Below are 22,934 nucleotides of genomic sequence, written 5' to 3'. Positions count from 1 at the left end.
CACCGAGTCATTACTGACCCATGGAGTGACTTCACATCATGATTTTTGCTAGCCAGACTGTTTACAGGGTGGTTTGCCATTGCCTTCTGCAGTCACCTATACATTTTACCCTCAGAAAGCTGGGTACTCATTTTACCCTCCTCAGAAGGATGGAAGGCTGAGTTGACTCAAGGCTGAATCAACCCTGAGCTGGCTGCCTGAAACCAACTTCCTCTGGGATCAAACTCAGGTTGTGAGCAGCTTGCCACTCTACGCCATGGGGCTCCTCGAGGTTAAGTAGCAAATATAAAAACATGGAAGTCCATCCCAGGGTGTTCTTTGTGGACATTTATCAAAATAATCTTTCAAAGCAAGTGCACCAAGAGTTGTGAATGTGACACAAGGATCATTTTATTGTTTGGCTTGTATCAAACAATGTTTCCACCAAAGGTATTTCTGTGGAGATCTGATGTCCTAGTGGCATTTGATACCTGACCTTTTTCCAGAATTTGGTACTTGCAGAATAAGATTGGCTCTTCATGAAGTCCCCTTTCCATCTGATGGCTCCATGTTTTCGCTTAATGTATTGAATGGATTCTGGCATGTTACTGTAATCCTTGATTTTATCCATTTCAATAAGGATTACTTTTATTCCATCATGCACAAGAGCATTGTATAGAGCTATCTGCTGCTCTGGAGCCTCTTCTAATAATTGGTAGCTTGGTGATTCTGATTTTAATATAATTATCAGCCTTCTGCTTTGCTTGATAGTTTCATCAATAATGGTGACCAGAGCTGCAAATTAGAAGAAACAAATGTATTAAAATTTCAAGAGAATAATAAATCCAGCAAAACAGTCATCTACTATAACAAGTATGAACACTATAGTAAGAGCTGCTAGAGAAATAATTAACCCCTAATCGTTTGTGCTTTCAGAAATTTGGTACAGGGGTCCAGGGATTTGAAATATTGATTTACCATCTAGAAAGCATTATTAATGTTAATGTAGATCCAGTTATAACATTTTCATCTATATAATGCATAGCTGGTGATTAATCTCACCTGAATTAAGTAACAGTTTAGATATAAGGTACCAATTGCAAGACTATTTTTTAAAATTGGGGTAGTATGTACCTTTCCAAAGTTTGAACAGTAGTTCACTGATTTGCTGTTAAAAAATCAATTTTGTATGTCTGAGCCCCTGGATTATGCCCCAAATGCACGTTTAAGATGGTTGATATTTCAAGGATAAAAGACAAAGATAAAATTATGTGTTTTGTTTTAAAAATAAATATTCAGGTATTACCTTTTCCTGGTAAGTCATCCCTACCAAATATAAATAGAGTGTACCCACACTGGTTCTCCAAAACCTCAGGAAGTACTTTTAGAACAAATTGATCTGGGTTGTGGGTTTTTGGGGACAACACATATGCATCATAAATCTTCCCATCTGCAACTGAGCAGTACAAACCACAGTGACTTGCAGAACTAAACAATTTCATATTTCAAGTATAGCACATACCATGTCCTCTTTTTAAGCTACCCAAGACCAGTCAATGGAGCTTGTGGTATAGTGGTTAAGAGCAGGTGGATTCTAACCTGGAGAACCAGGTTTGATTCCCCCCTCCTCCACCTGAGTGGCAAAGGCTTATCTGGTGAACCAGATGTGTTTCCACACTCCTACATTCCTGCTGGGTGATCTTGGGCTAGTCACAGTTCTTTGGAACTCTCTCAGCCCCACCTACCTCACAAGGTGTCTGTTGTGGGGAGAGGAAGGGAAAGGAGCTTGTAAGCCACCTTGAGTCTCCTTACAGGAGAGAAAGATGGGATATAGTTCCAAACTCTTCTTCTCTTCTTGAATAATATGTTTAAGTGGATTAGTAATCATCCTGATTTAGGGTCAGGGTTGCAGGAATTCCTTATATTCGCTTCCCATGTCAGTGGCTGAAACAATGTTTTGAGGTGTGGAGACTGCAGTTGAGGGATTGGCCATGGGTTTACTTCTAAAGCCAGCATCGCCAGTCCCTGCAGGTAGAATGAGGGTCCTGCCTACAAAATTTGTAGTATTCAAATAAAGTGATAGAAAAGTGACACAAACAGCATCTGTCACATAATTCCCATAACATAAAACTAGTCAGTGCTTCTGCTATTTTATTTGCTGTTGTTTTCTTCTTCTTTGCATCTGGTTACAGATACGGTAATTCAAAAAGTAATATGGAATTACCTTTTTTATTAAGAAATGGATGGCATGACTTTCGATACCAAAGTATGATGTCAATCTTGAACAACATATAGATTAGTACAAGAACAGCTGTGATTAATACCACTGCAGCAAGACCTCCAGCCATGTATCCAGTATAATGTATAGCTGCACCTAGAAACAAACAAAAATAATAGAAAGTGATGTCAATTATGCATCACCAAAGCAGGGAAACAATTGTTTTATTTTACAAACATGTATTCTGCCTTTCAGCCCTCAGAAAGGCCACCTAGGTGTCTAACAAACTAAACACAATAAAATAAAACCAGCCCCAAACCCATCACTGAGACAATTAAAACCAGAACTAAAATGCATACAAATCAAAAGTTACAAAACATTTGGAAGGAAGGAGGGGATTATTGAACAAATACCAAATGAAACAAAACAAGTCTTCCCCCACTGGCAGAAGATGGCAACAGAAGGGCATAGCCATAGACCAATCTCCCTGGAGAAAGAGTTCATGAGTTTTGGCAGCACAACCAAGAAAGTGCGGTTGAGAATTACCTTGGCTGCCACTGCTGCCTGGGAGTAGGCAGGGAGAAGGGTAGGCTCAGCACCAGTGTCCAGCCCAGCAGGCAAGGCCATTCTGCTGCCAGCGCGAGCATGTGGGTGGTGGAGGCAGGGCCACAACCTTATAAAGGCAGGCCGGACCTTCCCATGCCTCTCTTCCGATCAGGCTACAACAGCTTCTCCTGCCCACACTCCCTCATTTTTCAACCTTGTAGTGTTGCCCAATTGTTGGTTGGGTTTTGTTGTTATTTACATTCCGTCACAGCCTGGCAGGTTGTGCATGGGCACTGATCCATTCAGGGGAGGAAGAACCTGCATGCCAGGCCTCCCCTTTTGGTGGGGGCCTCCATAAGAGGCCTGGGGGTGGTAGCAAGCATGTGTACCATATGCCCAGGCAGGGGCTGTGGATGGCTTGTGCCCCCTGGCAGCAAGGGGAGTTCAGCCAGAAGCCAGAGGCCAGATGATGCCCACTATATTGCTGCTCCTGGTGTTGGTTTTTCCCCCATGCATTGGGTTGGGGGAAGGTTATTACTGGGGGACAGCAGACATGTTTCCCAGTGGTCACTGGGGGACAGCAGACCGGATACATGCTGCCTATGTGCTGGATCGATCCCCTATGCTGCACCTCTGCTTCCTTCAGCCAGCATACCAATAAACAGGCTGTGGCCAAATTTTATTCCACACAAGGTGGCTGTCTCTGTTGTCTTTCTGCACCCTCGAGCTCATTCTCCTGTCCTCAGATGTCAAGAGCCTACCCCCGATTGCCAACATCTAATCTCAGACCATAGTAGCACTCAAGCAAGACTTCCAAAGATTACTATAGTGGTTGGATAGATTCCTAAAGGCATAGGTATCCTTCAGGAATTTTGGTCCCAGATCATGTAAGGCTTTAAAGTTCAGCAGCAGCAGTTTGATTTACAGTAACAGCAGTGGACTTCCAATGGAATGGATTGAGCCTCCAAGTGCTCCCACACTACACATTGCTGATAGAAGCCATTTTGCTGGCTGCAGAGCAAGCTTTTCTTTGCTCTCACCTCCCAAGACACTGGGGACCGTAAAATTTGACAAGTGGACTACAGAGTTCTGGATTCAGACACCACCACCACCACCCCCCACACACCAGTTCTGAAAAAATCTAGAATCAGTAGCATGAGTGAGCTCTTGGGAAAAGCCTCCCCTCCCCCTGTTCTTTGTTCTTTTTCATTAGTCTTTCTCTCCTTTTCTTATCTTTTCCCTACTTATCTTTTTTTTGTTTTTAATAACAAATAATAATAATAAAAGTAAGGATAATCTCTTTTCCTTCCTCTGTTCCAACCCTTCCTCTAGCACCAAAGTTTCACAGATGTCTACTACTTTTTCATAAAACATTTCAGTTTGAAAAACCTGTTGTTTCTGCATTCCTTTTTAAATCAGTTTTCTTTTCCTTTTTTAAAATACTTTGCACAAAATATATTACTGACAAAAAGTGAATGACATACTTGGAGGTTGCACTGAGATGTACGCTGCTACTTCACCAGCATGGCAGACAAACCGCTCGCCATAATCTTCTTGTTTTAGTTCTGTGATGTTCAGAGGCACTACAGAAAGCCACTCTTCTGTCAGATTATTATCTTTTCTGTCCAAAATGTAAATACCATAGTGAAGATCCACACGACAACATGTTGATAGGATTTACACTTTCTGACACCAGGCAACAACAACTACATCAATTCTGCAGAACCCCTAAGCATCAGAATTTCTGGACTCTGGAAAATGTTTTATGGTACATTCACACATAGTTTAAAAGTCTGCTGGACGTCACTATTGCCCATGAAATCTTCAGGTGGGCAGGAAGTTATTTGTCAGAGAAGACGGACTGTCATTACTGATCTTTCAAGAAAATCTGGGGTTTCTGAGAGCATTAAAAATTAATGTTTAGTCTACATACATTATATAAAGAGTCCTGAATGTGAAACACTATTATTTAATAAGCGGAAATCCAAGGTGGTTGTCAGAACAGTAACTATTAGCATCTACCGAAGCTGTTCTAAATTGTAGATGTCAAGATCTGTTTTTATCCACCATGAAATTAGCACTCATTAAACAAAGAAAACAGGCAAGATCTTTACCTGTATTATTCACATAAAATATACCTATAAATACTTACTCGATCCCCTCTTGAATTCTGCCCTTAAACAGATCATCAACAAGTGTATTATTGACCTTCCAGGCTATAGAAATAACGCTGTCTCTGAAAGTTGACACATTGCATTCTACAAACACATTGGATCCTAAAAAGAAAAATTGAAAGGCCTTTAACATACAGTTGTACAATGGAATGAGACATGCCACCCTTCCCTAAGATACTATGTCCCTGCTAGCTGAAACACACAATTTCCTTTGACTAACTGGTGAGGTACAATGGCTGTGCATAAGATAAAGTTTACTATGGCTTCCTCCCTGTCTATTTTCAGGTCCCTGAGAAATTAGAGATATTTACTGTTGGAGATGCCTTCCCATATCCTTGTGGAAAGTGATAATGGGATGGCAGAATGCCACCATGTCTGCATCATCAAGCTAGAAATAAAATCAAATAAATAAAATAAAATCACAGGCATATGGTGGAGTTGGCCACCAGTTTTCCATCCTGTTTGTATGTCATGCCTACATCTTGTGTGAACTGACCAGAGAAAATTGCCTTTAAGTCCCTGAATTGCTTGAATGTGGAAGTTTTGTGTGTTGCTGCCAATTAACTCAGTGTGAAGGTGAGAAAGGGGGAAGGAAGAGAAACTGAAGTAGACCCATTTTTTTTAGAGCAAGAGATGGTACTGAGAAGTGAGGGCGCTGTGGAATCAGAGCTGGCTCCTCACAAGGAGATACAAACAGCAAAGCCAGCTCCAAGCCCTTCCCTGCAAGCCAAGGCAGAACCTGATGCTGTGAAGTAGGGAGAGCCATCAGGAATCTCAGACCAGCCAAGTAACAAGGCAGCTGCACAAAGGAGGCGAAGGCAGAGGCTACAGTTACAGAGTAAAAGGAGAAGTGCTCACATTGCTGCTGGGTATGGCAGAAGGCTCTGCCAAATGGAGGCATCTGAGAGGACTGAGTCCTTGCAGAATCCTAGCCCTGTCTTGGGCTTGGCTCTGCCTGGGTGCAATGAGTGCACTTCTTGGTAAGCTCCATATGCTTGGTCTTCCTCTGACCTCCAGCTCTCTGTCTACCTGATCTCCTGCCTGTGCCTTGACTGTGGACTGTGGTGACCAAGCCTTTGCCTATGGCCTGTCCTGACTCTGGATTGTTTTGACTATGCTTTGCTTGTTGTCTGTCTTGACTTTGGCCTGGCTGTCTAGCACCTGCCAGCAGCACAGTGGGCTTGTGCTGATGTGTTTGCCCTCCCACCCACCAGGAGGGTAAACAGGGAGGCAGACAACAGCCACAGAGCTCTATGGTGGCTGACTTGTTTCTGGCTGCCGCTTCCTCAGCTGTACCAGTCTAACATAGAAGCTGACGCAGCTGGGAGCATTCCGGGGATTAGTTGGTTCCCATTAGGCTTTGGTCCTGGAAATGCTAGCAGCAGTGAAGATAGACTCTGTTTTCCCTTATGGGGGGCTTTCAGGCAGCCGGGGATTCTCTGGCTACTCCTGCCTCCTTGCACCATCCGGAAGCCCAGTGGCACAGCAGCAATGCTCCAAGGTCTGGATTGAGTTATAAGACTACAATTTAACTAGACAAGACTATGGTCTCTTTCGCACATGCAGAATAATGCCCTTTCAATCCACTGTCACAATTGTTTGAAAGTGGATTTTGCTATTCTGCACAGTAAAATCCAACAAAGTCCTCTGAAAGTGGATTGAAAGTGCATTATTCTGTGTGTGCGGGAGGGGCCTAAAAGTATCTGGAAGCCCAAGAGGTGATATTTTTTTGTCAGTTTTCCTCACAGTCATCATTTATCTATAGACAGATAGATCTAAATTGACTGAAAATAAAATACAGAGAGTGCAACAGAGATTTACCCAGTTCAGCTTCAATTGTGTTGTTTCTTGGGTATAGAATTGTAGTTCTTTTCCTCTTTGGACTTGCTAATAAAAATAAAAGGTAGCATTTTTAAAACATGCCTTTTAAAACATGTCAAAAATCAGGTAACATATATAATAGCACAACATCTCAGAGCACATAATATGCACTCACTCAGTAAACCTTGCAACAAACACTCTAGGTCATTACTGTATCCAAGTAAAACAGATGGGAAAATGAGAGTACGGTAATTAAAAAAAAATTAAAGCTTGCAAAATGCCCATATTCATAGGATTTTAACAGACAATAACATCCTTGTCTTTTGCATACTACATTATCTTATTATAGAATGATTTGCATCTTTCACACAGGGTTGGGAAAAGTCAGTACAGCCATACTGACATAGCCCACAAACTTAGAGTTGTGAGAGTACCAGTTTGTTGACCAAAAAAACCTCCAAAGTAAACATCATTTGCAATGGCACAACAGTGGCAAAAGTAGTGCCAAAAATGTTCCAGGCGATCAGAAATATAAACAAATGTGACGTGCCAATTCACATAGTTTCTTGAGGTAGGTCTGACAGGGAAGCAACAAATATGAATCTGACTACTCTATTTGTGTACTGAGTCAGGACAGAAGGCTTATTGTGCAACACATGGATGTGGCAGTATCAAAGCTGTCCCCAAGGAAGGGAGAAAAGAGTAATGCATGAAGGAGGCATTCCGTGGCACATTTCTTTGCATATAGAGAAAACACACCTTATTCTCTGCCTTATACGGAACAGGATCAGACACACAAGTGGCTTGCTGAGGCAAGCAGTCCTTGGTGGCTTTCCCCCCCCACACCTTTGTGACATTTCCCCTTTCAGTTTCCCTCAGCAGCCACAAAGGTGTGGGGGGGAAAGCCACCAAGGACTGCTTGCCTCAGCAAGCCACTTGTCAATTAGTTATCTTGCTTTCCATGGTAGCAAACCTAAGCTCTCCTAGAAAGAATTCTTGACTGCTCTCTGCTGGTGGTTCCTACTGGAACTTATGTGCAAGACTATTTTTCAAGTGTTCTCCCTCCACCCTGGTCATTTAGCTAACAACCAAAATTTGCTTGAACAAGATGGCAGGAACCAAAGAGAAAGGGTTTCAACTTTTTTAAAAAAAAGCCCTCCACCCTTCCCGTACGAATAAAAGAAAAGAAAATATAAACCTGACGTTTACTTGCAACCAACCAACAATCTCAACAGGCCAAATAAACACCAACTCAATGAATTTGGCATTGTTAATGGCGTCCCCACCAAACACCCCTTTCACTGATGCATTCCAAAATGGATCAGCAGTGATAGTTTTCACAAGCAAGTTAAAATTAGAAGATGACATTTTTATATTTGCAAATAGAATTTAAGAAGGCTCATTGAACAAAATATGGATTTGATTTTAAAATACTTCCACTTAGTGCTGCATTAATAATATTTTCAGTTGACCCACTAAAGCATAAAACATTGTTCAGTGGTGATATTAGGAATGATAAGAGTATTATGAGATTTGAAGTTACAAACTTCAACTTGTGCACCTTGAAAATACCATTGGGCATTGATTAAAAAGAGAGTCTGCCTGGTGTAGTGGTTAGGAGCAGCAGACTTTAATATGGAGAACTGGGTTCATTCCCCATTCCTTCGCGTAAAGCCTGCTGGGTGACCTTGGGCCAGTCGCAGTTCTCTCAGAACTCTCTCAGCCCATGTGGAGGAATGTAATGGCAAACCACCTCCAGACTTCTCTTGCCTTGAAAACCTCACAGGGTCACCATAACTCAGCTGTGACTTGATAGCACTTTCCATCACTAATCATTGAAAAAATTACTTGTACAGATCAGATGTATTTCCTCGAGCCCCACTTTCACTCTTCAGTCTTTCCATGGCAAGTGAGACCACTTCTAGCACAAATTTTAATTTGCTTTGCCACAAGCAAGCAGATTTGCTAGTGAGCACAGCTTTGGCCTGGACTGGTTCTTTCTGCCCATGGCCAACCTACCTAGTTCCCACCCTTCCCACTCCATTGCTATCCATGCTGTTCCCATCTCCCCCTCACCTTCCATGTTGCTGGCTCCTTCCTGTTCCTCAATATAACAATAGAGAGGGCTTTTCCAAGAAACAGGACAAGCAGGGTATCTTTTTGGCTCCACCACCCACTCTACTTCTGCTTTCCCCAATGATCAGGAGGGCTTTTTATAATTTTATTTCAAACACGCCTTTATTTGAAAAGAAGCCTATCTCTTCTCCTGCAGAAGTTTATGTGTGTGGGTGTGAAGACGAGATGGAGAGGATATCAGGTCTAGGTCTCCTTCTTCAGCAACTTGTGAAGAACTGCTTTGCCTCCTTCATTTGGGGGGGCAGAGATTATTTTTGGGAAGGGCTACAATATTGATATAACAGCATTGACAGAAATACTGATATAACAGTATTTTAAAAGTTTTTACAAATCCAGTCAAATCTTGGCACTACCGGATGTGATGAGATCTGTGCCTTTAAGGCTGAGTTAGTGGGTGGAGAAGAGAACCAGGAGAAGCAGAGGCCCGAGAGAGTTCTCTGCAGAAAATCTGTTTGGCAGGAGTGAGTGCCTCCTTGTGTGTAAATGGAGAAATGTGAGGAGACCCCATTACAAGCCACTGTGCAGTGAAAAGCTCTGAGGCAAGCATCCCATGTATAATGGGCCTATGACTTGGGTCTAAGGAGGATTTCTGTGGTTGGGAAGATTTCTGCCCATGCAGCATAACATTCTTGCCTCCCACTCCTGTTGCAGCCCAAATTGTTTCCTGTAATTGTGCTCCAGGAGAAGCATGGGGGTTGTATTTTCAGCCACAGTGGGAGGGGGTTAAATCCTTCCATCTATGAAACTGCTCCGCTGGGTCCAATTCAATGCCTGGGAGTACTGGTGACAAAACATTACTTTACTAGAGAACTAACAAAATGCATTCACTTACCTACAGCTGTTACCAAAATGCTTCTTGAAATGTTATATATATTCCCCTCATAAATGTACGTTGCTTTGCACTGGTACATTCCAGAATCATTTGAATTAATATTGTTTATTATAAAATCGTTGCTATGGAAAGCAAATCGTTCCCCATCCAGCTGTTTACATTCCTAAGTGCAAACAGGTAGTTCTGTTTCATCACACACAGCATGTAAGCAGAGTACACTCAACTGAGCCACAAGATGCTTCCTACAGACTTCTGTTTAATCCTAGACAAATCCTTCTTATGATCTACCAAAGAATGGAAATAAAAAAAACAAGACAATTCCCATTTATAGTGGATAATAGTTGGATTAGTCTTGTCACTTTCTGAGAAAATTACTAATAGGCTGCTGTTCTGGAGGCCATAGTGGCCAAGAGCTTACACCCAATCATGTTGGCGTTGCTGGACATAATCAGTGACACTGAGTAGAGGATCATCTGTCACCTCCTTCCCTATTGCCTACAAACAGGAGCCACAAAGGTCTATCCAGTGTGCTTCAGTGCCATTTTAATAGCGCAGTCTGCTCTTAATTGACAAAATGCCTCTTCAGATGAATACAGCATATTAGAGATCTGAAAATCCATTTCATGTGAGTTTTTCCCTGGCAAAATAACCTGACTACATTCTGTGAAGAAGAACAGTGCGAGCTAGGTTGAAGAACAGAGTGAATAGCCCAAGACCACCACTCTTCACAGCTGAGGGAGGATGTGACTCTAATCCAAATCTGATGCTTTGATCATTACACCACAATGGCTTTCCAATAGTAATGATAATGATTTATTTACCTGACATTTATAGGGCTAGGCATGAATCAGTTCAATTACACCCCCATTCACAAGTTATAGTGAGTGCATATACAATACATGTATGTGATACACTTGATTTTTCTTCATATGTATGCTGAGCACACATTACATGTACAACTGAACATGTTTAAATTATACATTTATTCAGGTACTGGTCCCCAGTTTCATTTGTGAATACACATTTGTTCTTTCTTACAAATAGATGCATGCACAGACATTTAGGATTTATCTATGTCCACTGTAACATATGAACAGGGCTATCTACTGAGTCTCAAAATCACTACAGGGGCTATAGAACATATTTCCAACTGGCATACTATAGAAGTCTCTAGTTTAAATCTCATGTCAGTCATAGGGCAGGTCACCAAAACTCTTCTGAAAAATCTCTCCTATGTTACAATTTCAAGTGAACCATATATTTGGAACTCCACATACTCATCATAATCCTACAGATATTGCAACTGCTAACAGACTTTTCTAGCATTTTAAAATGTTAGAACAGAACTGGAGTTAAATACCACAAAGGGGGAAATGCCATTAGATCTCTACCTTATACCAACGAATGGACAAAGCATTCCTATAGTCTTTTAAACTGTCCAAGGCAGGGCACACAATCACTCCATTTGATCCTATTGGTAGCTCTGCTTTATTATAAAGTTCATCATGAAAACACTGGACATCAGTGTTACTGGAAACTTCAACTCTCACAATACTTTTGTAACATCTTGCTGACTCCCTGTAACAGAAAAAAAGAGTAGGTGAAAATACTTTTTAAAGAACAGAGACATGAACAAATTACAGAAGAAAGGGATAATCATAATACTCCTTCAATAATCTATAAAAGAATAATAACTGATAATGCCTCCAAAGGTATAGCAGAACAGTTTACTCAATTCTGATAGCAGCATTCTTTTTAGGTAATATATCACACACTCTGAGCCTTTATTTTTCTAATATTTTGTAACTGGGAGTTCTATGGGCATCAAGGAATTTGTAGTACAATGTTGGGTTGAATGCCATTGATCTACTCTGCTAAGGACAGCACTTTCCTCCAGCATAAGGAAAATGTTTTCCCGCAGTGTAAGAGGCCTGAAAAATCTCCTATACCAGTGAAAGACTCCTTCAGCTAGAGAAAACCACTTGTGATGATTATGTATATCAATATGGGTAGAACATTTCTAGCCTCAGACTGCTCTAGCCTCTGCATATTCCCAGTTATTCCATAGGACTTAACTGCCAAAACCTCATAACAACTTGACATCCCTCATATATGCATGAAACCAACACTTCTACAATCAGCTTGATTAGACTTTGATATACTCCTTGTGGAGCATGACATCAAAACAAGATTGTACTGTACCTCACTTCAATTCAAAAGATTAAATAACAAAGTGGATCGTCTGATGCTCATACACCTAATCATATTTTAAAAATTTCCTACCCAACTTTCCATCAATTTTATATTTTTATAAATACATAATGACATTTTAAAAGTTTTGTTAAAATGGTTTCAACTTTTATCCACAAGTATCCACAGGTCTATGTTCTTCCCAACCAAAAATATATTTTCACTCCATTGGAATTCACACCCACATGCTGATTCCAGAAATATGAACTTCTATTGCTCTTTCTTTTCTAGCTAATTCTAAAGAAGTTCTAAGCATCAGAACAGGAAAATAGTAATATAGGTACATTCACTTTGAACAGTAAACAAGCAGTTTGGACTGATTTCCCTAAAGTAGCTCTACAGTCTTTCGTTTCTGCTCCCAGCTGGCGCAGAATTGCAAACCTGTGCAAAATTAATGGAAATCATTAATTCATGTGGTCACCATAAATCAGAAGTAACTTGATAGCACTTAACACATACCTAACTGGTATGTAAATCATTCACCTAATGCCATTCTTTAAGCTGAAGCATCAGTTTAAGTGAATCCTGATTCTAATTGAATCAGTTTCCAAGAGGGAAACGAGCCAACTGTGGTTGAAAGATGTACCATTTTGCTTAATACCTCAATTCACAGGAAGTGAAGGAATCAGTATTTGGTTAGTAATAAGGGATGAAGAATCTATACATTTTATTCAAACTCCTTTGGCCTTTAAGCAACTATTTCAGCCAATGAAAAACAATAGCATATTTGAGAATTTTGAATAAGACCCTGAGAAATTCAAGATTCTTTTGCAAGAATTTATAACTGAAAGGTTAAGAACTCCAAAGAGGAACAATTGAGCTTCTTATAGGCAGTTCTGAAACACCTGCATATATCCCTAAACACATGTGTTGGGAAAAGACAACCAAACCTCTGCAAATAATACAGTACTGACACAGTACCGACACACACTGTTAAATCCATTCCCAAGCAGCTCTGAAAATTGTATGTGTCTCTCTTTGACATGGACATTCTCATTGGTAAACCAAAGGCTACCTCCTTCCCAAAAGCTGCACAGATAAAAGTGAGTCCTCACCACACAACACAGGTGTAGAGTCCAGAATCTTGAAATTTTGCAGAAAGAAACCAAAGCTTGTTATCGTCTTGATGTATTCTTGAATCTGTTATTTTAGTTATGGGTTCTTCATTTCCATTTCTATACCAGCTCAGATTATAGGACTTCTGATTAAGATGAAGTTTTTTGTCCCAATAACAATCAATCACCACAGGTCGTCCCACTATGACCGTTTCCAAGTGAGTGTTATACATGTCATCATCCTGCACAGTACAGTTCTCTGCAGAGAGGGGGAGAAAGTGAAGTAAGATGAGATTTACTTTAATCTTCCAGGAGAAAACAACTTGAAGTAGCCAGTGTTATCAACAGGATGCAATCAGATGCATACAGGGGCACAGCCTCAACACAGACTGACTTTCTTTCATGGTTGGGGCACCTTATGGGGCACCTCACAGTGGGGCACCTCACACTGCCTGTTCTTATTCCAGAGATGTTCCTTGAGTTAAGAAGTCTGTCAGCTTTCCTCAACTGCTATATTTCCTCAAAAGCCATCTTCATAGAAGCACTGCAATCCAATTACTTTGGATACATGGCTGCTCTTGCTATTCTGAAAATGACAAAAAGTTGTCTAGATTTTGAAAACTGCAGGCTTTTTACTGCAGGGTTCTTGACACTCACTTCGCCAATAAACTCAACCACTTTAACAAGCAAAATAGGGGTAACTGTCTTTTTGTTTTAAAAATCTAGATAGAAGCTTTAAAATCTCAGGATTTGGAATAAAAGTATTGCCCTTTCTTTCTAAGCTCCTGGAATTTATAACCAGCGTAGTATCCATCAAGCTAAAAAGGCACTTCATTTTTTTATGCTTTTATTGAATTTAAAAGAATTAGGGCAGCTCAGTGGCAGTATCTGCTTGACACAGTCAATCTTTGGCATCTCTAAAAGATCACATAAAGCAGTGGTTCTCAACTTGGGGATCGGGACCCCTTTGGGGGTCGAACGACCCTTTCACAGGGGTCACCTAAGACTCTCTGCATCAGTGTTCTCCATCTGTAAAATGGATAAACGTTAGGACTGGGGGGTCACCACAACATGAGGAACTGTATTAAAGGGTCGCGGCATTAGGAAGGTTGAGAACCACTGACATAGAAGATGGTATGAAACAACACTTCCTGAGACCCTGGAAAGCTACACCAGTCACAGTAGACAATACTAATTTTCTTGGATCAATGGTATGACTCAGTGTAAGGTAGTTTCAGTTTTCAATTACATTCAGTGTTGTCTACATAGTAAATGTATATTTTCATTGGATACCATGTATAAAGGGCACATTCACCCTTGCATGATAATATCTACAGCACTTTTTCTCTTCTCAGCACAGCTCAAGCAATATTTGAAACAGCCAATGCAACCTGCTGGATATTCTGGCTCCACTTTCTATTAGGATATTTGGCATTTCTTGTGTAAGTAATTGCAGGAGCAAGATAGTTGCACTATTTGGTTGCTGAATGTTAATGCAGGGCAGCTGGGTAGTTAATTGGTTAATTGAGGGTGACCTTCAATGCTGCATATTATGGTGTGGCTTTTCCATGCTCCTTATCTCTCCTTTCCTCTAGCTCTACCCTTTTCGGAATATCGGAATGAGGTGGACCGACTGCTCTCATGGTGCAGGGAAAATAACCTGGTTCTTAACACCAACAAGACAAAGGAGCTTATAGTGGACTATAGGAGGAATAGCTCAGAAATTCAGCCCTTGACTATAAATGGAGATCAAGTAGAGCGGGTGGCCAGTTTTAAATTTCTGGGCGTTATGATTAAAGAGGACTTGACCTGGTACAGACTGTGTGATTGGTTAAGAAAAGCCCAGCAAAGACTGTATTATCTGGAAGACTTTTAAAGGAAGCAACAACTGGATGGAGAACTTCGTGCTGCAGCTGCTGGCTATAGAGTGTCTTAACCTACTGCATCTGTGTATGGTTCTCCAGTTGCACAGTGGCAGATAGATAGAAGCTCAAGGGTGATCACTACTGCACAAAGTTATCGGCTGCCCTCTCTCCTCCTTTGGAAGAGAACTCTATAATTCCCAAAGCCTACAAATAAAAGCCCAAAATATTCTGAGGACCCGTCTCATCCAGCACCTCTCTCTTTGAACTGTTACCATCAGGCAGAGCCGATACAGGGCCCTCAAAACTAGGACAAGAGGCTTAGAGACAGCTTCTACTCCAGAGCTGTGGTACATGCTAAATAAACCCATTGATGTGTTTGGGGCTGTGTAGGGATGGGTGGAGGAAGGGAAAGTGAGGATGATGTGTGAGTCTGAAATTGTGTGCATCGAGGAATGCTGCTGTAAATTTCGTGGTGCTTGCACAATGACAATAAAAATGCTTATGCTTATGCTTTGCTCTCATCCTAATGCTGTATTATTGTATGCTGTGCTGTTGTATTTTTTCCTTGTTTGCTTATTTGTATAAGCTTGTTTGCTTGCCGGTGCTTTGTAGCACATGACTATTTTTGTCTTCCTCTTTTTGTAAATATATGTTTGTAGCCTGACTTTTTATACTTAGAACTTTATTAAAGGATAAGTTCTTTTTATAACTCTGCTGCATTGTTTTTCCTCCACTAAATAATTTGGTAGTTTCAGTTCTTCTATTACTTTCAAGTTTAATAACCGTGCAGTCAGCGTGGTTCATTAAATAAGTAACGTTTCCTAAATAACCTTTCTAAAATAACCCATTCATATTCAAGGAGTCTGTTGTCCCTATGATCATCTCTCCTCAGACTACAGCTCAGAGCACCCATTCAGAATTATGTGAAATCAACTTGACACCAGAAACAGCAAGCAGGTGATTTTTCTTTCATTCCTCCTCTGCTTTTCACATGGGTGTATTAAAAATGTAGTACAGGAGGACAAGAACAGCTATTGGTGCAAATCAAAATAAAAGCAAGTTAGCCATAATGTAGGTACTCTATCGTAGGAGTTTCAATTATGGAAAATCTTTGTGTTTTGAAACCCAACCTATTTACAGAAGACAAGTGACCAGTGGCAGTTGATGTTAATCATGATTTGCATGCAAAGATAAAGCATTCCAATATTCTCAAGTTTAGACCTGATCATAAGATTGTATCTCATGAATTTTGACTGAACCAGGACTATGCCCTAAAAAGTGCCTGCACATTCAAATCAGATGCACTTACTGCAGGATTGGGGTTACAAAAATATAATTCAAAAGGTCACTCCCATAAATTAACTAAATGTCCGGATATGTACTCCACAATATTTTTTTAAAGTTCTTTTTAAAAGGCAATTGCAAAAACCCCAAACTTGTCTCCACACACAGCACCATAAACTATGCACATATTAGATGCACAGGGCTAAACCATCCGGTCATTTAATCAAAAAAGATAACGCGATATGTTTTACAACTATCTAATCTTTCTCTCTTGGAATAATTGGAAACTTTTCCAGAAAGGGTTATTATTTCAGCTGTTTGAAAGGTACCACTTACCTGATGTGACCAAACAAAATAAAGTTAATGTAACAGAAAGCCAAAATGTAGATTTCATGGTTCACTACCCAAGAGAAAGAGAAGAAAGGTGTCAGTTATGCCGCCCTATTTCAATTTGATACATATAGCGCATGTTTTTTACACTGCTCATCATTAACAAGCCTTTATTTTTCATTAGTTTGGACTCCCCCACAGAATACAGTAAATATGAGATGTAAATTAAAAGCTTTCAAGAACTTGTCAGAAATGAAGTCAAATCCTATCTCTTTAGTATGAAGGAAGGTACTGCTCCTTTGTAAAATATCCCCTTGATCATTCAGAAAACCAAGAAGCCCCAGTGCAGCCCATTATCAGTACACATGTACATTATCAATATAACAGTTCTTTTAAAAATTCAGTATAATAATTCCCCTCTTTTCAGCATGAGCGATTTAAAAAACGAAGTTCATTCTTTAACATGGACTAATATAGTTATTTCTGGTTAACTTGCAGTTTCTTTAACATGGGCTAATGCAGTTATTTCTGGTCAACTTGCAGTTACAGCTTGATTTTTCTTATTGGCTTAACTTTTAATTTAAAACTGTCTATTAGTGTTTTTCTGATTTGTTTATTTTCACAGATATACTCTGTCCTACTGAAAGATAAAAATGTGACTCTGTGTTGTTCAAAGGAAGGGAAAGCAGTGTGCTTTCACTGTAGAAAAAAGTCCCGATACTAAAATGGCCACCGCAGATAAAACCACCTGTTATCTCTGGAATGGGCTATCACAGCGGTTTTAACTGCATTCTGCCCAGCGGCCCCTGAGGATTCTCTCCCATGAATCAGGTTTTTTTTAAAATTTGGATACTAATTTTTCCAAAATTGCCACCGAGCAGAAAAATGCCTGTATGTCTGGAATCGCTTGGCCTATCATCGGTTTTAACTGCATTCTGCTTGGGGTCACCTGGAGATTCCTCTCCACCCATAAGTTTTTTTTTAAACTCAAACCTTCCTGGTCCCCTAAGATGGCTACTACTTCCTTTCTATACAAAAAATGTCCAGGAAGTGACTGCAGATTAATTCAGCATTAAGGTTCTATACCTGTTCTGTAAGACAAGGTATAGAGTTTATTTGTATCTGATGGATTTGTATTTGTATCTGATGGATAACCATTTCATTTTCTTTCTGGTTTTGTCACAGTTTTTTTTTTAATTCTGGTTTTGATACAAGCTTATGATAATACTAGCGGGGCCTGGCCACGCTTTGCTGTGGCAATTGTCTTTCTCATCACAGTCTGCAATCCACACAGATGTCCATGCAGGTCCAATGATCCGCAGCATAGCCTTTTGGAGTGGTCAAATGGAATCCCTCTTTCCCTTTTCAATTCACATTGCTATATGGTGGTGTCTTGTTTTTTTAGTATAAGGTAACCCTTTCCATTCCACAACGGAACTGTCCAGAGTGCGAATCCAACTGTCCATGAGGGTGGTTGACACGCACAGTCCTGGCTTGGGTAAGGCAGAACTGGGGCAAGTAGGCTATCCCAGTCAGGCAGCAGAGGCAGGGTGGTGAGGCGCTCAGATCGGGGCCAGCTCCCTGGGTTCTTAAAGGGCCACGTGCAAAAGAAGCGGAGGCAGTAGTGTTGGTTCGCCCCCACGCCGTGGATTTTCTTAGAAGAAAAAGGCAAACTCCAGCTCGCTTTTAGTAAAAGAGAGCTGTGGTGAATATGGGTGAGGAAGTGGGTAAGTGGTGGTTGGATGTGAGGGAGGGCAGAGTGAGGTGTGTGAGGATGAGCTGGATGTGTATGAGAGTATATGTGTTGTGTGGTAGCAGTGGGTGAGGCACAGAGAGTGAAAGTTACCTGTTTGTGAGGGGGGGAACCCACCTGACATCTCACACGGCAAAGTGTGTATGTGTTTCACTTCCACTCGTATTACCTAACAGTGTTACCTATTTACTGTTTCACTGCTCATGTCTGGCCATCTGCACGAACATTCTAAGGGCATACCAACCCCTCAGGCCACAGACATGCTACACAAACATTCTAAGGGTGACAGTTGAACACAGCCAGCTTCATGGCCTGGTGCGCCAGGAAAAAGACATTTTACCTGGCTCATGTATGGACTTTTGGTGATTTGAAGGTCCGATTACCTGCCCGCAACAGGGAGGAACATCATGTGAAAATTGGGGGGCAATCCGTCCAGCCATTTCAGCGTTAGGGCATGACTAACAAAGTCACTGTTAGCTTTTTATATATATAGATAGTTCCCCTATAATGAGCTGGTGGGGGAAAACCCATATATCTCAACAGTGCTATACCAACTCAGAGCATTCATGTCTCCCAGATAATGAAAAATATGATGTTGTGAACTGCAATGATATCAAAATTCTTCTTTCTAGAGAAATATTCCTAGGTTAACCCTTTGACTACCACAAAGGCTATGGAAGCATGGGACCTGCATGGACTTGTAGGAATGGGACACTTCAGATTTCCTTCATAAGGATGGAAATTGAAACTGAATGAAAAGCTGACCAGACTCAACCTCTACATTCACTGACAGGGCAGGTCACAAGAACAAGTCCATTATTAATAAGAATATTATCTATACATACATTCACATATTCCGTATTACATTTTTAACTTAGTGAACTATTATAGCCTTACAAATCATGAAGTAAATATCACAAACCTGGATATTGCAATGGTGGGAATAAACAGCTGAACAGATTCAAAAACTCTGCAGCATTTCATGATGATTCCTTCCAGGAAAAATTTAAATTAAAGTTGACGTCCTATAAACAGTAATCCATGCAAAGTAGAGGTTCGGGTTTAAAAAACCTTTTTGAATAGGTTTGTGTTTCTTCAGTGTTTTTTTCCTTGAATGGATCTATTTGTAAGGTGTCCTGAGTCCTTCAGGAGATTGGTGGGGGAAAATGTAATAAATAAATAAAAGACTTAATATCTTCAAATATCCATGTAGTGTACTTATATCGTAAAATGCTCATAATTTTCTTCACCTTTTACAATTGTTAAAGGAGTGGAAGGAGGGATACTTTTTAAAATATGTCTGTATGGCAAAAAATCTGCCTGGCAATACACAGTTCTACACAACATAGCCAGATTGATCAGGATATGGTCCTCTGGACCATGTGGAACCAGCTGTAATAACAGACCCAATCTAAATCTCTGATGTACAACTTTTCCCACCTAATGTATTTGCTGGAACAGGTTCCGTCAGCATCCTACAAGACAGAAGTGAAAAACAACAGACAGAAATTACTGCAATAGCTCCTTACAGGTTCGACCAGTTTTTGCCTTCAAAGAAGGGTGAAGTCTGCAAGGATTTTACAGCTGTGTGGAATAATTATCTCACATTTAACATGCATAAATCTTTTGGGACTGAGCACAGATGTTTGTTCTGTAAAGAAACTGAACAAAGGACCTTGTGAAAGGAGATGTTAAAACTTTAGTAGCTGGTATGCCTTCATACATGAAATGCCACATAACGTACAAATTGGGGTCAGAATCAGCGATTCCAGACCACTTGAGAGACCAAACCAGTTGGGAGGTTCAATTATCCTTTTAGGATTAGGAATATTTTGGTTAGTAAAAAACAGTTACCTAGTCTGAAGACAGACAGGGGAACAACAGAAAAAGAAGTGTCTGTGACCATGGAACAAGAACACAACAGAAACCAAACAGCCTCTGATCCTGGAACAACAAATCTATGCAAAATAAAACATTGCTTCATGTACTTACTGTCCACTTTCAAATTCCAGTTTTCTTGTAATCTAAGAGAAAGGAGCATTCAGAAAGCTATTGTATACCGAAGAAAAGGGACTTTAAAAAGTTTTGTGTAAAGCACTATAGAATTTCTACTTCCTTATTCCATCCCTCTTAAGTCCAGTAGCTCTACAATCTCAATAGTACCCAGCAGAATGCTTGGCCCAGTCCACATAGCTGTGTTTTACTGAGCCACATCTTAAATGGACTGAACAGCTGCCACAACTAGATCATTGCAGGAATGAGTGAAGCAGGGAGGAACTTACCAAGTGATCACAACTTATTTCCTAGATCTTCTGTAGTTTATGAGAAGTCAAGGCAGGTGCAATCAGTATCAACTGATCACAATGAAACGACAGCCTGGGAAGCAAGACCAGCTCGAATAAGTTCCTCTGTCTAGATTGACAGGAAGTGGTGAGGAGAAAACCGCACCTGGAGATTATGTGGGAGGAAGCTAATGAAAGCATTAAGCCAAAGTGGGATGTACTCAGATGCGGAAGATCTCAAATATAAATGATTCATACTTGCAACACTGAACTTCTAACAAATCATAATACACTCTCTACTCAGGCCTGAGTTAGCCATTATGTTTGACGTATCACCGTCCCAGACTATGGCCCTTTCCACACAAATCCCCCAAAATGTTTCTAAAACATTTTCAATCTCCTCTTTACAAGGATGTATGTCTATACCGGTGGTGGCGAACCTATGGCACAGGTGCCAGAGGTGGCACTCAGAGCCCTCTTTGTGGGCACGTGCGCACAGAGTGCGTCATGTGGGGGGGGGGGGAAGCACTGTTAAACCCCACTGATTTTCATGGGAAGAACTAAAGCATGATCCTTTACCTGAGAGTAAGCTCAGTTGCTGACAATGGGGCTTGCTTCTGAGTAAACCCACCTAGGGTCGTGATTCACCCGTTGGAAGAGTTGCACGGTTGCTTCAAAGCAAAGCCACTGACACTGGTCTATACTCATCCCTTCCAAATTACTCCTGACAGCCATTTTGTGATTTTTCCCTTTTTTTAGTTCTGTGTTGAATTGATGCTTCAATGCCTCATAGCCCCGTGCCATATTTTATACTCCTCATATAATCAATGCTTCAAAGACTGCCCCCCCTCCCAAAAAAATAAAAGAACACAGAAATACTGCAAATGAACAGGCGAGGGGGAACTGAGTGAGCTCAAAAATGGTGTCAAGTAGGAAGTTCAGGAAAGCAGAGAAGTGTGGGAAAGGCAGTAAGTAGGTCACACAGCAACTGAAGACGTTTGCAAAATGTTTCAGCCAGAGAATTGTTTTAAAAGGGATTCATTTGAAAGGTTTTGAGCCTGGAAATAAAATATTTTGGGGTTAAAAAAAAAAGGCAGAACTCCATGGAGGAAACAATTTATTTCCTGCCTCAAAATGTTTCAAAAGGCTTGTGTACAAAGGGCCTGTATTTCACATATATCATGGAAATCATCTACTCAAAATCTGCATCATGGTGGCTATCAGTAGAAATTGGAATCCCCAGATCACACAGACTCAAAGCAGTGCACTGACAAACCTCTGACATCAGAGCTGGAGCAGTTGGGAAAGTTGATAAAACAACAGAGATGCTCAATATATCCAAGTGTTGAATTTATTTCCTTTTGAGGGAAAAAACATTGAAAGCAGGGGCAAAATGGAAATATGAGCAATACTTATCACTATTGTATCCAAAAGCGAACTACAAATACTCCCAATATTAGAGATGGAACTGTAACCTTCTCAACTGTAATTTGCCATTTTCCTGGTACCAAATTTGGGCACCCCTATTTGCTCATTATGCAAATAGTGGACAAACTATGAAATCAAGTCAACTGTGTATTTTGTACCACTTATTTTCTCCGTTAATGGAAGAAGTCACACTACAGTATGGTTTCTGAAGGTTTTGGAGCAACCCACACAACCTGCTCAAATGGTCCACTTTCCAGGTTCTCTCTGTGCCCTTGGTATGTACTTTCTCAAGCGGCCGCAGCTACAATTTTTCCAGAAATAACACAATTCAAGCATGGTAGCATACCATTTGAATAAGAAGCTGCAAATTTTCTAAGGCTCTACCCATACTGGCACCACTTTTTTCTGCATCCTCTTGCAGCTGCCAGTTCACCTCTGCACCACTGGAAGACTTTTTGAGGGCTTTAAAACATTGGCACACTACATTATAGGGCCATAGTCATTTCACCTTTTTTAAAAAGTCATCCAGTGGCATAGAGGAAAAAATGTAGGGGAAATGATGGTCGATGAAGTGCACAGAAAATGGTTCTGCATTCACAGCAGCAACATGTGCTAAACAGAGTATCTTGACTGTGTGGATTCAGTCTAAATTCATCTTCTTTCCTCAATTCAGTCCTTTAGACAATCTTTTAGCTCTTAGACATCCAGTCTTTTAATGCTAGAATGTTAGAATAGAATAATTTGTTAGCTACTGTTTTAAGCAGTTACATTTTCAAGCATTTCATAATGTTCTTTGCAAAAAGCAGGATTTACTTCCTTATTCAGAATTTAATTCCAATCTTAAAGTCAGTGGCAAATTAGCAACCCGGGGAGGTTCAATTTGTGAAGGTGGTGTGGGCCCATGTTGGCAGATTTGCACTCCCCAGGTCATTTATCCCAATAGAGGGGCAAACATACTGGCAGACAGATGCCTCAGACCTC

At 40.6% G+C, this 22,934-nt stretch overlaps 1 protein-coding gene across 4 annotated transcripts; it reads right to left on the bottom strand.

The window, feature by feature from the left end:
* Positions 1-365: 365 nt before the first annotated feature.
* LOC125430456 (interleukin-1 receptor-like 2) lies at positions 366-20,659 on the bottom strand. 4 transcript variants are annotated; one of them, XM_048492359.1, is made up of 14 exons: positions 20,526-20,659; positions 20,236-20,267; positions 19,684-19,718; positions 19,166-19,386; positions 16,497-16,560; positions 13,012-13,270; positions 11,098-11,284; positions 9,707-9,869; positions 6,739-6,804; positions 4,896-5,019; positions 4,228-4,364; positions 2,204-2,353; positions 1,286-1,435; positions 366-774 (listed from the first exon to the last, which is right to left on the bottom strand). In XM_048492359.1, the coding sequence occupies exons 5-14, from the start codon at positions 16,552-16,554 to the stop codon at positions 386-388; spliced, it is 1,683 nt and encodes a 560-aa protein (XP_048348316.1). In that variant the 5' UTR covers positions 16,555-16,560; positions 19,166-19,386; positions 19,684-19,718; positions 20,236-20,267; positions 20,526-20,659; the 3' UTR covers positions 366-385. The 4 variants fall into 4 exon arrangements, with proteins under 4 accessions (XP_048348316.1, XP_048348315.1, XP_048348317.1 ...); XM_048492358.1 differs by lacking the exon at positions 19,684-19,718; XM_048492360.1 differs by lacking the exon at positions 20,236-20,267 and having other exon boundaries at positions 20,526-20,572.
* Between the last annotated feature and the right edge of the window lie 2,275 nt (positions 20,660-22,934).

The sequence above is a fragment of the Sphaerodactylus townsendi genome, linkage group LG04, assembly GCF_021028975.2.
Source record: "Sphaerodactylus townsendi isolate TG3544 linkage group LG04, MPM_Stown_v2.3, whole genome shotgun sequence".
Lineage (NCBI taxonomy): Eukaryota > Metazoa > Chordata > Lepidosauria > Squamata > Sphaerodactylidae > Sphaerodactylus > Sphaerodactylus townsendi.
The sequence above is the reverse complement of the archived record's forward strand: the minus strand, read 5'-3'. Positions and strand labels throughout refer to the sequence as shown.